We start from the raw sequence: 16,015 nt of genomic DNA on the forward strand, positions 1-16,015 counted from the left end.
CAGCTGTTCACCTGCATTGTCCCATTCTCCTGTGGTTGTCACAGTGTGAGTTGGTGCTGGGTGATATTTTTACAGAGTGGTGGGTTGGTCCCCAAGCTGCTATTGGAAACTCAGGCAGGGGGCTAAGTCCCTCTCCATGAAGGCAGGTGGTGTGACCTTAGCCAGTGCCTGGGCGAGTTGCAGGACATTTGGGGGTGCCTGGATGCATCTTGGGACTGCAGCCGGTGGTGGGGCAGGTTGTGGGACTTTGGTAGGTACCCGAACATGTCACAGGATGCAGCTAGTGGTGGGTCAGGTTGTGAGATCTTGGCGGACACCAGGTTGCATTGTGAGACTGAAGCCAGCAGCAGGGTGGATTGCAGAACCTTGGCAGGTGCCTGCACAGGTTGCAGGACCTTGGTGGGCAGCTGTGAAGGGCGCTGGACCTTGGAGGGTGCCTAGACAGATTGAGGGGCTTTTGCTGTGCTTGGGCAGGTCATGGGCTGCAGTGTCTGGGCCACCTGTGGTTGAACGGGCAGGGAGTTGCCCATTGGCTGGGGCTGTACCTCTGCCCAGGTCAGCTGCTGTAGTGTTACTTAGGTGGTAGCGGCAGTGCTATCAAGATGGTGAGATGGTGGTGGCAGATACTGAAGGCCGGTGGGTACTCGGATCCCTGGGAGGTGGCCGGTGAGGGGGATTGGGGGGTGTATGGCATCCAGTAACAGTGCACACGAGAGGCCTGCCCTTCCCTGCTTCCTCTCTGGCCTGGCAGGGGTAATGGGGAGGTGGCTGCTATGGAGCCGATCCCCCTGCAGACTAGAAGCCCTGAGGGTGAGAGCGCAGATCGGTGTCTGTCACAGCAACCTGAGACCAGAAGCTGTCGGGACCCCACTGTGCCTGCTGTCCGGTGCAGTGCTGCTGCACAGTCTCCATGCAGCTCCCTGATCCGTTCAGAGCCCTGCTGTGGTGGAGAAGCCCCCTCACTGCTCAGGTTGCAGTGTCCGCTGGGAGAGTGTGGAGTCTGGGGGATCTGTCCCCTGTCCCTTCCCATGTGGGGATGCTTCCCTCAGGTACTTCTGAACTTGCCAAGCGGATCACCCTGCCTCTCTCTCCCCAACTTTGGGTGTCCCCAGTTGCTTCTCTGATGATTCACAATGGTCTCTCTGAGATGCTCCATCCCCTACCCCTCGTGGGTGAACCTCTACCCTCGACCTTTAATCCTCTCCTTGTCAGCGGCGAGTGCAGGCTGCTTCTAGTCTTCCATCTTCGCCGCTTCCCTCCACTGTCTATATGACCCTGTTTCAGTTCATTATCTGTTCCTTAAGACTCAGCCCAAATGATCAGCAGGGCATTCCTTGTTCCCCCGAGACATTCTTAACCACCCCTTCTTTTCCAAAATCTACTTTTTATCTAACCTCAATGAAGCTGGGCTGTAGCATGGTCAGTGCCAGCACTGTACTGCATTGAACAGAAACACTAAGGTGACATCCAAGAAAGCATCAGAAAGCAAATTAAGTAATTATTTAAGTCACTTAAAGAGGTGGTGAGGAGAACTGCATTGTATAACCCTCCCCACAAGTCCCCAGATCCTCTTTGTCCATAACTTTCTCCAGAGTCCACTTCTTATGGCAGTAGCTCCCCATTTCTGCCTCCTCACATTTCAGTGACAGGATGCAAGGGCAGCTGCCATTTATCGACCACTCTTCCTGTGGCCTTGGCTCAGCCCTATGTGCTTACCACTATTTGCTCATTTATTCTCTGCCCTCAAAACCCACTTTCATTTTAGTTCTACTGAGTCAGAATTCGTATTTAAGAAGTTCTCCAGATGCTGTGTATTTGAGTTTGAGACACAGTGAACTAGATGGCTTCTCTAGGCGAGCTGTAGTTTCCTGCCACTGGGTAGAGGGAGTTTTCTGCATAGCAAATTCTATCTCAGGGCAGCCTTCTGCCTCCTTGGAGGGAGGTGATGTGCACAGCACATGCCACCAGATGGCACCGAAGGCATTCCATCAGAGACATTCTCAATGACACCACACTGGATGGGTCTTTTCGTTTCTGGGTGTCAAATATTTTGGGGGGTTATTTGCAGGTTAGATATCTGGGCTGACCTCTCGGAAATTGACCACTGGATGAGGATGGGAGTTCATGACATTCAGCAATTGTACAGATGAGGAAACAGAAGCAGAGGTGGCTCGTTCTGCTCAGTTGCCCAGTTGGAAGCAAAGCAAGGAAGCCTGAGCTGCTGCTTCTACCCTTCTGGGTCTGTGCAGCTCAGGCTGCCTTTCCAAACCACAGCTGAAGGCAGCAGGAGAAGCATTATGGGTTTCCCTGGGGGTCATCTGAGCAGGGGGGCAGTGGAGGCAGAGGGACGTGAAGTTATACAATGGATGCCAGTATTCAGCTGTGGCTCTGGAAGGGATGGGGAACACAAAGTGTGAGGAAATCTGATGGGGAAGAGTCACACGTTTCAATAAAAGGCTACAAGGGCAGCTGCCATTTATTGATTACTCGTACTGTGGCCTTGGCTCAGTGCTATGTGCTTACCGATAATCGCTCATTTAATCTTCCCAATAACTCTATGAAGTAGATACTATTGTGCTCCCATTTTTTCCCCATAGAAGTGGAAAGTGAGGCTCAAAGAAAATAGAAACAATCAGGACAGAACTGAATCCTGTCATCAAATGTATAAGCCCTCCCTGCCTCCGTGTCCATGTCCTTTGCCTTTCCTCATGTTACCACTGATGTCCTGTCCCCACTCCTGTTGGGGACATCTAGTTCAGTGTGTCTCAAACTCAAATGAGCACCACTTGTGCCCTGGATCCCATCCTTTTTGTCCACTAAAGGAATTTTACCTGTTATTCTCTGCCCTGTTTCTTGCATATGCAATTTCTATCTCTCTACTGGATCGTAGCTATCAGCATATAAATATGTTATAAAGCTCCCATATTTACAAAGCCCTGCCTTGACCCTATGTGGTTCCCACCCTATTTCATATGCCCCTTCATAGCAAACTGTTCTAGCTGAATATAGTTGCTGCCTCTGTTTCCTTTCTTCTCAGTCTCCCTGAAACCTAGTCAAATCAAGTGACTGACCCACCTCCTGTCAAGGCCACCAAGCACCTCCACCTTGTCAAATTCAGTGGTCAATTCTCAGTCTTCCTCTTCCTTGACCTCTCCATAGCATTTGATACTGTTGCCCATTCTTTGTTTTGGGAAACTCTTTCTGCACTTGACTTCTGGAGCCCCATACTCGTTGAGTACCTCCCTGCCTACTTCTTTATGGTCTCTTTTCTGGGATCTTCTTTGGAGGCCATCCTTAGAGGTGACAAGACATGCTAACTAAAGACCAGAGCTCAAGAAGAAAAAGAACAGTTCTTAAGCCCCAAATTATAAAGTTTGACAGTAAAATTATCATCTCCATTATTAACTTGCATTTTTCGGGGGCTCTTGGGCTATGTGCCAGGGCTTTAAAATTGGAGAGGGAGGGAGCTACTTAGCTTTTTGAAGGTAACTACACTGAGAAGCCCCTGGGTCCAGGGATGTGCTGGGACATGGCTTGTGCCCATAAATGCCACAGGCAGCTGAGAGTGTGACTGGTTGTTCCCATTCATGACAAAAGAAAACCAAGTTTTCTTTTTTAGAGGGAGCTTTCCATAATTACATTTCCTGCAAACTGAGTGCTTGAGGTTATAAGTTCAGGAAATAGCACAAAAGGACAAGCTGAAAATGTAGTTTCTGCTTTTAACAGTCGCATTTGACAACGTTAAAGGGGTTCCGTGCTGAACAACAGATTATTGGAGAAAAGAGAAAAATTCATTGCTTTATCAGGTGAGGGAGGACTGCTGACCCAGTCAGCAAGAAGGACAGGGAGAGTTAGATTCAGTCAGGGTCTGGCCAAGGTGGCCTTGGAGGCCTGGCAGGACTGGACAGCCTCTACTATAGGGCCAGCGCTACCTCCATAATCCACAAGAATTCCCTTCCCACAGCGGCTACTCCCATTCATTCATTCCCACAGCAGTTACTGCCATTCATTTATTCATAAGCATGTACTGAATGCCTGTTCCGGGCCTTCACTGGACTAGGCCTTGAATATATAAAGATGAATAAAAAAGTCTTGTTTTCAGGAGCTGCCAGTATAAATGTTCAGAAAATTCAGGTTCTCCTTATTAGACACCAAGTGGAGTCCTTCTAGACTACTTCAACACTACACTATTTCTGTGTCATAGGGAGTTTTCTAGAGCCCTTGGACTCTCTAGAGGGCAGTTCCTGGCTCAAGGAGAAGGCAGGGTGAGGCCTATTCTGCCACAGTTTGGAAGGAGCCAGGGGGAATAACTACCGTGTTCTTGGCTTCGCTGGGGTTTTAGCTGTTGCAGCAGGCTGAAAGGGGCATAGGTCTCAGAGGAGCCAGGATCAGATACAGGAAACCAATATGAACCTCAGGGCTGGGGACAGCACTGGAAGAGAAGAAAAGCCTCAGGATTCAGGACTTAGTGAAAAGGAAGGCTCTGGGAACTGGGGAGAGACAAGGCTAAAGAGACTAGGGGAGTTTCACCGTGGGGGAGAGACGGAGGAAAGACCTGGAACTGCTGCTCAGTGTGCGGTGGTGGTGGGCAAGGGTGCCAGAGAGGGCATTAGACCCCTGACAGCCAGAAGTAACCCTGGTGTCTTGTAAACAGGACAAAACAGCTGGACAAAGTCTTCAGAGCTGGGCTGTCCCTACCCGTCTGTCCCCTATGTAGCATCCAGGCCAAAGCAAAGTCCCCCCGTCCCATGCCAATGAGGTTATCATCTTCCATTGGCTGAGAGCCCCATCCATGGCCCTGGGGAACTTTGAAGCATTCTGCAAAGTGTGTGACCACTGTCCAATGGGGTCATCTGGGCACCTGTGGCTTGGCTCTGGATGCAGTGTCCTGGGTGAGATAACATTTGAGCCTTTAAGGACAAACAGACACTAGCCAAGAGCAGGAAGGGAGTTCTAGGTGAAGGGACCAACATATTCAAAGTCACAGGAGTGGCAGAAAACTCACAGAATGGTGACTTATGCAATGGGCTGGAAGAATAGGGTATATGAGGGAAAGGGGAGCAAAGTGAGACGGGGCCCTTTCTCTGTCCTCCTCAGGCTTCCCCAGTCCTGTGCTCACACCTGTCCCCTCCTCAACCCCATCAAAACCTCTCTGTCTTGGGTCTTGCCCCTTCTGTTCTTCCTCCCATCCTCTGTGTTGAGAGCCTGCCATGCACCAGAGATGTTAGTAATAGGTACCAGAAACTGAGTATATTCCTATCCCTGCCTGTACATTACTACAATCCTACAACCACCTAGTGCCATGAACGAGCTGGAAATGCCTAACAATGAACTGACATAGGCTCCAACCAACTAGAATAAATGCTGCCTTTATAAAAGCACCCTGGCCATTCTGGCGATACTGGCTGATGAGCAGCTGTGGCTGTTAAAACTGCTATGTCCATTTTACAGATAAGGAAAAGAAGGCTTTGAGAATTTAAGCCACTTCGCCCAAGCCCCAAAGCAGGAAAGTGGAGGTTCAGACCTAGACTTGTCTCAGTCCAACATCTGACTGTTAAGCACTCTGGCTCACGATTAAAACTTAAAAGCGGGAAGGGTCACGCTGGCCTGACATAGTGCACAGGTACTCTGACAGGCTGCCTGGCCCCGGGATATGGCAGGACTGGGGTGAGGCAGGGCCAGGAAAGGCTGGTGGGGCGGAGGATGCTTTGGGGCGGGTGCGCCAGCGGGGCTTTCCATCTCCGGCCACGCTGTGTGGTCAGCTTGCACGTGGAGGCCAGGAACCTGCGGTCACTAGGCTGCCGGCGCTCTGGACCTGGCTCCTTGTGCGTGGCTCTCCTTCCTTCCCTAAGATGGAATTGGCCTGTCCCCCAGCTTGGCCATCCACACTGCCTTTCCCCTTTCAGGCCTCTCTTTCCTCCTGTAAGAGCAAAGATGCTTCTCTGGACCCAGCTGAAACAACAAAAGTCACCTGAGCATCTGCCTTTTCCAAAATTCCTGAAGAGGCTGCCAGCGATGAGTCAGTGCGTCGGCAGCTCTGCTTGCCAAGGACCAGCCTGGGCCTGGGTTGAAGCCTCGTGTGAGTCTGAGCTGGGGCGGGAGGCAGAGCCGATCAGAAGCCCTGGGGAGCTCTTTTCCCATTATCTCCAGGGGCTCCAGAGGCCCAGCCCCATGGCTGGCCCCTGGGGTCAGTGGTTCTGAGGTGCATGGCACAGGGGGACTGGCTGGGAGACAGTTCAGGTAACGTGTCCCGCGCTCCTGCTCAGCACCAGGCCTGCTCCTGCTCTCATGGCGCTCAGACTTCAGTTATATCTTTCCTTGTTCCACTGAGGATACGAGGCTGGGCTGGGGTGCAGAGCTGGTAGCACAGCCCTAGTCTCATTTTCACGTGGGTTGCTTGGTTCCAGCCTCCGCCACATGTGGGTCCCAGGCAGATTCTGAGAATCTGTCCCCAGGCCCTGCTGGGTGGACTGGGCTGGTCCCCAGCTCCCACGTGCGGTGTGGTTTTGGTTTCCATTTACTGTGATTCCTCACTGCTCGCTCCTCCCTCCCTCCGTCTCCCAACCCTCTTCAATCCTGTGCATGGAGGTACTCCTCTCCTACTTTTGAACACAGCTATGTAGTCTTCTATTTCATTTCTCCTTACTTTGCATTTGGAGATAAAGGGGCACAATCCAGCGTGGGCTGAATCTTCCATGTCGGACCCTTAGACCTGGAATTCCTCGCCAGTCTTCTCACTGCCCATGCAGCAATGAGAACACATATCACAGCTTCTGCTCCCGTCACTAAGGGACCGTGCCGGGTCCCTTTCATCACTGGGCCTCATTCTCAGGTCTGTGTGCTGCAGGAGTCAGAGGAGGGGGTGGGGACAAGGAGCAGGGGACGAGAGCAGCTGGATGCCGGGAAGCAGCGACTGCCACACTCATGCAGGTCTGGAATTTAGTCCTTAATGAGAAGACCCTCTCCACCCCCCCCCCACACACACACACGGGAGCAATAGGCAGTTTGGTATCACTGAGAGTGGGGAGAATTCCAAGTCAGAAATAACTAGCTTCTAGTCCCAGCTTTGCGTCTGTCTGGCAGTGGGGCCGTGAGCTAGCTTTAACCCCTTAGACTTCAGTTTTCTCATTAGTGACGTGGGACAGCTATGTCTGCCTTCCCACAAGGGGAGGGAGTTGTTGCCCTGAACTTGTGAGATAGTGTGGATGAAAAGCACTCTTTCAACCTAAATTTCTGTGTGCATGCAAACTATCAATATTTGACACAGTTTGGGTCCCCTGGGAAGCAGATTCTGAGACATATGGATGTCGGGGATGTTTTTAGGAAGTACCCTTGTGGGAAGGAGGGGAAGGAAGGGGGATGGGTCCGGGGGGAAGCTGAGCTGTGACATAGGCCCCAAAGCCTCAGCCAGCCTCACGGGGAGTTCGAGCTGTTCTGGACTGAGCTGTCCGTTGGACTGAAGCAGCTAGGCCTTTGTATTCCCTCATCCCTGCATGAGGATGGCCCCAGCAGGGCAGGACCGTGGGTGAGGTGGCTTTCTGTAGCTGAGGCTCTACCTGATGTGCTGACAGCCCTGCAGTCAGCTGGGCAACAAGCCCTTCCTTGCAGGAGGAGGTGGGCAGTGCATGTCCATGCTCACCTCTTTACTGTTGTTAATGACATGGTCACACCTAAATGGCAGGCTGCACTGATCAACGTGCTACTGCCGTTCCAGCACTACCTGTCAGCTCTCCTCATGACTTCCAGATTGATGGCTTCAGTCTTTAATTTCTGAGAAAAGAATGGGAAATTCCTCTTCTGTTTGCTCAGGGACCCAGAAAACTATCCCGCTTGGCTTTGCCTGGGAGCGAATAGACTCTAAAAGCAAGACATAAAATTTAAACAAATTTAAACGAATTTAAACAAATGAATCGATTTAATTGAAAACAAAAAACTCCACGTGTACACATGCAGCATACACTTATGAATATGTGTATACACACTTGTGAATATGTGTATACATCTGAATATGCGTATACATCTGCTGTATGTGTATACATCACCCGCCTCGCGCATGCGCACTTCTCCTCTCTCAGGATAACCAGCTAGAGGGAAGTACTGACCCAGCACCGCACTTCCCACCTCCCACAAAGGTCAGCTCCAAAAAATTGTTTGTGAAAGGATGGCGAAAGGGGGTACCGTTCTTGAAGTAATAGTGATCGATGAGGAGATAATTCTTTAAAGAATGGTTATTTTAAAGGCTCTAGGACCGACTTCTTCAAAATATCCCCTTAGCTAGGGATCGACATAGAAATCTCTGTGAGAATCTTGAGTGAATATGTGTATACATCTGAGCTGGATGCTTCCCGGCATCCAGCTGCTCTCGTCCCCTGCTCCTTGTCCCCATCCCCTCCTCTGACTCCTGCAGCACACAGACCTGAGAATGAGGCCCAGTGATGAAAGGGACCCGCCATGGTCACGGCTGGTTAGCGATGGGAGCAGAAGCTGTGATGTGTGTTCTCATTGCTGCATGGGCAGTGATAAGACTGGCGAGGAATTCCAGGTCTAAGGGTCCGACATGGAAGATTCAGCCCACGCTGGATTGTGCCCTTTATCTCCATATGTATACACATACGTATGTGTATACATCTGTGTATACATCTGAATATGTGTATACATCTGAGTAGGAGCACATGGGGGTGTTCAGAGTAGACATAACACATGAATGGGTGGGTGTGCCCGTAGAATGTGAGTTTGTGTGTGTAGATATCATTCATTTGTTCTTTAAACATTTATTAAGCATCTATAATGAGCCAGGCACTGTGCCGGGAGCCGGGGAACAAGAATAGATAAGACGCAGTTCCTGCCTGTGGAAGGGAGCTTGCCATCTCGCGGGGCGGGGTGGTGAGAGACTAACAGAGGGGAGCACCGGGGTGTGTACCGAATCAGACTGGGGGAGCAGGGGCTCATGTGGGACCTCGCCTGGGCAGGGGACCCCGGAGCTGAGTCTTGAAGGGTGAGTAGGAGTTGCTCCCGCCAAGACGATGGGAAACGGTGAGCGGGACTTTCACACGCAGAGAGGAATGACCGGTAAGGAGGTCACAGGAGTCAAAGTGAAGGCAGGGTCAGAGGAGAAGGGAGATCGTGAAGTCTTATGTTTTCAGTGGAGGAGTGTGAACTTTCTCAAGAGAGGGGGTGGCATGGTGAGTCATATTTTCATCTCAGCGGTGCCTTCTGGCAGCAGTATGGGCGGATGGGGGCTGGGGGCCGGCAGGGCCCGGCTGTGTCCCTGTGAGTGTGTTTATGAGGATGTAGACAAACGTGGCTGTCTGTGTGTCTGTACATCTGGAGACTGTGCACCAGGTGCGCCGGCTGCATGGACGTGATTTCCACTCCCACCCTCTGGCCTTGGGAGCCCAGTGGGCTCAGGGGGCTGGCTGTCCCGCGGCTGACTCACGTGTGAGTGGCATGCCGGGGTAGCTGGGCAGGGGCTGGCGGCAGGTGCTTCCTCCAGGGCCACACCCACCCCTGCCTGACTGGACTGGAAGCAGGGAGAGAATGCTTCCTCCCCTAGCCAGTCTTCCTGGATGGCACTATCCTGCCCTGCTTGTGTCCTGGCTGGCTCGGTGACACTGGGCTAGGCCTGCCAATGCCTGCCCCAGGCCCGGGCATCCGGGCAAGGTGGACACAGAGGGAAGACAGCTGGTGTGGAGGCGCTTCCATGACCCAGCTTTCCCCTTCTGGGTCTCCTCTCTCTGGGCACCCACTCTGCAGACACTGAAGTCATGTATTTTGAACTTAATTATCTAGCAGTATGCTGTAACTCTGATATCTTGCCTTTTAAAAATTTATGACACCCAATACAAAAAAATCATCTACCACATTTCTTATACCCTATAATGTAGACCATGAGGGAAAAAAAAGAAAACACTTGGTTTGCAATATGAGTATCAGATCTGGGAATGGTATGGTGAGTGGTCATGAACTTGGAATTTAGAGTCCAAATGCCAGGGCTCAAATCCCAACTCTACACTTACTGGCTATGAAAGTTACTTTCTCTCTGTGCCTCAGTTTCTTCATTTATAAAACAGAGATGCTAACATCTCATAAGATTAAATGTGTAAAATGCTTAGAACAGTGCCTGATTTATAATAAGCATTCAGCTATAAACTTTAGCTATTATTACCTGGGTTTGGATACTCTTAGATCTATCTCTAACTCACTTGATGAAAAGTTATAATCTCTTTGTGCTTCTAGAGAAAACATCTGGTAAGACAAGAAGTTGGCCAATCTTTATCTCTAAGCACAAACACCTGCCCCCCACCAACTTGTTCTTTCTATCTGACATAGATCTTTTGTTCTAAATGATTTTGCTTGACAAGCCTCATTTATTAAATGATAACCTACATGGAGTCACCAAGATTTCTTCTGGGCTTTACAAAATGCTAGGAATAGCTCACAGTGCTCCTCCCTGTGAACTCCTGGATCAGTTAATTATCTCAAGTTAATTCTCAGTTATCTCAAGATAATTCTTGAGAGGCCAGTCTTTCTACCCTACCTTCATAAACTAGCACCTCCACAGCAAGAAGCAAGGGCCTTCAGATATTTCTGGGCCATAGAATAAGTAACCACGTGGACCCTGAACTAAAGATGCTTCATCTTGTCTTTTGAAGTGCTCTGTGTCCCTGGTGCCAGTGTCTGTCAGGGTTATCTTTCTGAGCAGCACACATTCCAGCCAAGTTCAGAGAAGGAATTGTCCTGACTCCCTGTCAGGGATACACCTTGTGTTTAGAAAATCCAAAAGCAAGTTCTTATGGCTGGGGAAGGTCATTTTTATGGAGATTGATGTTTTGGTCCAATGGGTTATATGTGCTAGTACTTTCTATACATTAGCTCTTTAAATTTTCACAATACTCTTCCAAAGCAGTTATTACCATCTCCATTCAATAGATGATAAAACTGTGGTCAGAGAAGTGATTTGTCCAAGTTCAACTAGCTAGTAAATTACAAGGCTTAGAATTTCTTACATATATTAAATCACATAATTCTTACCTACCTTTGCAGTAGTAATGATCTCCATTTTATAGACAAGGACACTGAGGCTTAGCAAAGTTAAGGGACTTGTTCAGGGTCACATAACTAAGAATTAGCCAAGTGGGAGTTGAATCCAAGTTTAACATTCTTTCTTTAATAACTGCTGGCAGCAAACCAGCTATGAGGTGATGCTCCTTCCCCACCCCTTAGGCATCCTGGTGAGCTTTGAAAAAAGGTGTTAGTCTCCAGTGGCTTTGTCAGGGGGGTGGAAACCTACCTTGGATGTCATCATTGAACATGCAGTATTTGTTGCGGTATTTGTTGAGCAGGCGGAAGGCGTTGGCATTGGCAAAGTCTTCAAACTGGATGAGGCAATTTATCCCAAACCTGTGTGGAGGGAGAGGAGAAAATGTACCTCCCATTGCGGCATATTCTTGGCAGATCCCAGCTGCACTGGGGAGGTGGGAGGTGCAGGCCAGGGGCAAGAGGTGGCCTAGTTCCTTCATCTAGGTTTCTGCAACCTGGCTGGCTCCTGGACTCCTAGGCTTGAAGCCTTGCCTGCCCCATCGTGGACAAGGATGGGGAAGGGAGAGAGTAGGGCACTGGGCTTGTGGTCACACAAGCCAACATTATTGTTGGGCTGGTAGCTCCCATGGGTTGCCATGGCAACCCTGGGAGTGCCAGGAGGGCTGAGATGGGACCTGCCTTCTCCATAGCCCATGGACACCTGAGATCCCCCAAGAAAGCTCATGCCAAACCCAAGGACATGCAAAGAGCCCAGCTTCCCAACCACAGGTAGCTGGGGAGCCTCTGCAGCCTCCAAACATCTCCCCTGCTGGACCCTGAGGCCTGGAGTTCATTCACTAGAGATCTCTCTGGGTTCAGGCATTATTCCCCGGTAAGATGTAAGGTTGGGAAAGGCCATTAGATTAAGCCACTGTCATCTACTAACATCTTGGCGAAGGTGTTCTCCAACTTGCAGGTACAGAAGAATCAGTTAAAGAACTTGTCTAAAAAGCAGGTCACCAGGCCCATCCCACAGGGAGTCTCACTCAGTGAGGGGGTCAGGGGACAGGGGTCAGGAACCCACATTTTAAATGAGGTTCTGATTCTGACAGTCTAGAGACCTTCAAGAGAGACTGCCTTGGTGGGGGAAGAGAATGCCCATGAAGCTGCTTGCTATGTCTTATTTAAAATCTCTGTTAGCATTTCCTCCTAGAATTCAGGGTATTTCTAAAAAGTGACTGGGTTTGCTGGAGTTTTATAACCTATTTTTCCTTTTTTTTTGAAACAGAGTCTTACTCTGTTGCCCAGGCTAGAGTGCTGTGCCATCAGCCTAGCTCATGGCAACCTCAAATTTCTCAGCTCAAACCATCCTTCTGCTTCAGCCTCCCGAGTAGCTGGGACTACAGGCATGCACCACCATGCCTGGCTATTTTTTTCTATTTTTGGTAGAGACTGGGTCTCACTCTTGCTCAGGCTGGTCTCAAACTCCTGAGCTCAAACAATCCATCTGCCTTGGCCTCCCAGAGTGCTAGGATTACAGGCATGAGCCTCTGTGCCTGGCCCCTATTTTTCTTTTAACAATTGTCGGTAAGGAAGCTGAGAGTGAAGTTTTCTGCTCATTTGCAATAGGCCCCCTAAGCCTTGGCCTTCTGCATCCAGATTTCCTTCTTATTCCATTCTTGCTCTTTGATCCTGGTGTTTGATAGTTTTGTTGTTATCTCTTAGCCTTTTTGGAAGCAAGTGTGGTATGAATTATTAAAACTTACTTAACACATGGACAAAAAATAGGTTTCATCTCTGGTCAATTCATGAGGTCATGGTCATTGAGAAAAAATGTCCTGATTGATATGTAAGCAGTGTCAGGACACATGACAGGGAGAAGTGGCCTGCCCTTCCAAGCTAGTGCAAACTATAGGCTTGGGACCAGCTTGGGACCAGCTGTAGAAAGATTTCTTACCTTGTTAGACAAGGTGGCTGGGGCACCCACTTGGTGGGCTTCCTATGCTCTTGGGGCATCTTTCAACTTATTTATTTTTAATTTTTATGGATATCTAATAGTTGTACATATTTGTTGGGTACATGTGATATTTTGATACAAGCAAGGTGTAATGATCAAATCTGGGTAACTTGGATATCTATACCCTCAAACATTTATCATTTCTTCATATTGAGATCACTCCAAATCTCCTCTTCTAGCTATTTTGAAATATATAATAAATGATGGTTAAAGTTAACTATTGTGTAAGTGAACACTAGATCTTGTTCCTTCTACCTAACTGTATATTTGTACCAATTAATTGGGGCATCTTTCTTTTCATTTTAATATATTTTTTAAAATTTCAAAATGTTAAAGGGGTATAAATGCTTTTGTTACATGGATACCTTGTATGATGTTGAAGTCAGGGCTTTCAGTGGCATCTTTCTGATGAGGCCGGTGGCTATGAGGGAATGAGGAGCACTGAAACGTCCCAGAAAACACTTTTTCTGTCCTCATAGTTTTGTGCATGGCTTACCCCGTCCTGCAGAAATGCTAATGGGTGGGCAAATATTTGCTCCTGCCACGGTCCCTCCAGAGCCTTATCTGGTCAGAGCCGCTGGTGGGGGTCCTTGGACATGGGATCGTGTCACAGGGGCAGACACGCAGAGGCAGGGACTTGCCACAGTCGGGGCTAAGAGTGCCGGGCGTGGGTCGGGAGCCTGTAGACCCAACTTGGCTTCCCACACACAGCCGAGTGACCTGCGCATGTCACTCCACTGCTCGATTCTGTCTCAGTTTCTCAAGTGTGAGTGGGCACAATAATATCTGCCTGGCCATCTCCTGTGGGCTGTTGTGAGGGTTAAAAGCTGAGGGTGATTTTTTTTCTCCAGCTTTATTGAGGTATAATTGACAAATAAAAATTGTATGTATTTAAGGTGCACAATGTGGTGATTCGGTATAGGCATACATTGTGAAATGATGACCACAACCAAGCTGATCAACATATCCATCACCTCACATAGCTACCACTTATTGTGTGTGTGGTAAGAAAACTTCAGGTCTATTCTTAGCATACTTCAAGTGTATAATACAGTAGTATGAACTAAAGTCTGGGGGTGCTTTTTAAACTGTGAAGTGCTACACAGTGTCATTCTGGCACAACTCATATTATAGTCACAGAGCAAGAGCTGATGGGGCTGCGGTGGGGGCTCACTGTGTCTCCTGACCCCCATCCAGCTCTCTTTCCCTTGTACTAGGAACAGAAACGACAAATAAAACCTCCCATGCACAAATATAATGCTATGCTCGCCAGGCCAAAATTTACTGTGGATTTTTGTTCAGGGTATGAATTTCAAGTATTTGGATTGGAAGGGGGGAACAGAATGTCTTTGGTTGCTGGTGACATTTTGCTATATATAATTCCTACAAGACTCCCAGTGTTGCTCCACAACTGGCCTGGAGCTAAAATACTGAAAAGGTCAGACAACAAAACAATGTAATGAACGTTCTCTGTCTCTGTCTCTCTGTCTCTCTCTCTCTCTCTCTCTCTCTCACACACACACACACACACACAAAAGCTTTAAGCAACACCACCACTCATCTGCTAAGGTAAAAATAAAGCAAGAATTATAAATAAGTACTTTTGTTCAGTGCATGATACTATTTCACATTTAATTCAGTTTTATATCGGAAATCCTGTTCCCTCACATGGAGTAATTTGATGGAATATAGAGTAAAACCTTGTTAATTCAGGTTACTTTAATCCTAACCTGGAATTTCATAAAAGACCAGGTGGATCACCCATCCAATAACCTGGACTCAGAACTCCTAGGACTCCTTGGATTTAAGGACCTCTGGAACCGCTATCTGCTTTGGGCACCCATCCCCATGGCTGCTGCACAGACCTTTTATCACCAGAAACCACTCCTATTCTAGGATTTCATACTGTCCCCTCAGTCTCTGACCGTAGTCTTTCCTTCCATGTCCCCTCACCTCCACTACACCTGGTCTCTGTCAGCACTGAGATCTCTGGGCCCCTCACCATGTTATCCAAGTCCCTCAGCCTATCTGTTATGGTTTTTTATGAAATAGGACCACTATCCAGTCTGAACCAAAGGTGGTTACTTCAGTGACTGTCTTAGCACCATACATCATCCATCCATCCATCCATCCATCCATCCATCCATCCATCCATCCATCATCCAATCATACGCCATCCATCCATCTGTCACCCATCCAACTATCCATCATCCATTGATCCATCTAGAAACATCTAGTGGACACTTATGGTGAGCCAATACTGTAGTTCAATGTTTTAGGAAGAGGTGGATACATGAAAAGATCGGTGGAAATTTAGTGTTTTGAGCTTGCAAAACCAAAATTTCAAAGTGGAAATTTAAGTGGCTTAGTGAAAAAAAATGTTCTCAAGTTCACTCATGTACATCCAAATATAGGTAATAGGCTTTCACCATAACACTTATTTAAATGTTAGTTATCAATTACTTTGCATATTCACTAAAATACTAACAACAATGGTAACAAAAATAGCTAGCCTTTATTGAGTGTTTATTTCCTGCTGGGTAATAAATCATGCTGCACTCTTCACATACATTAACTCAATTAATCTTCACACGACCTTATGATACAGGTGCTGTTTCTAGAGAAGAAACCCTGAGCTACAGAAATCAAGTTACTTATTCTATTGCTCTTGGTGAGTGGTGGAGCTGAAATTTGAATCTGGCTCTCTCTGACTCTAGAATCTGCCTTACTTTAATTTTAACAGCAATATTGCAAAAGATAAAGCTAAACAGGTAATCAAGCTGGATTTCTTCCTCCATTGGGAAAGACAGTACCCTATGGTGGAGAAAACACAGAACAGAGAGATAGGAGAACTGTGTTCTTTCTCTGTTTCTGACAAACACTAGGAGTCTTGGCTGAGTCCCCTTTCTCTCTCTGGGTCTCAGTTTCCTGGTCTGAGAGCGTTGGAGGAGTAGCACAAGCTACTTAATGTATGGGGCT

General features: G+C 48.2%; 1 protein-coding gene across 2 annotated transcripts in view; it reads right to left on the reverse strand.

Annotated features, from left to right (window-relative positions):
• Positions 1-16,015, reverse strand: part of ME3 (malic enzyme 3) — a 194,698-nt gene that overhangs the window by 16,283 nt on the left and 162,400 nt on the right. For both annotated transcript variants that reach the window (XM_020286644.2, XM_076002409.1), the window contains one exon: positions 11,291-11,400. In XM_020286644.2, the coding sequence (XP_020142233.2) occupies positions 11,291-11,400 (110 nt within the window). The remainder of the gene's footprint in view (positions 1-11,290; positions 11,401-16,015) is intronic.

Source organism: Microcebus murinus, chromosome 4 (genome assembly GCF_040939455.1).
Source record: "Microcebus murinus isolate Inina chromosome 4, M.murinus_Inina_mat1.0, whole genome shotgun sequence".
Classification (NCBI taxonomy): domain Eukaryota; kingdom Metazoa; phylum Chordata; class Mammalia; order Primates; family Cheirogaleidae; genus Microcebus; species Microcebus murinus.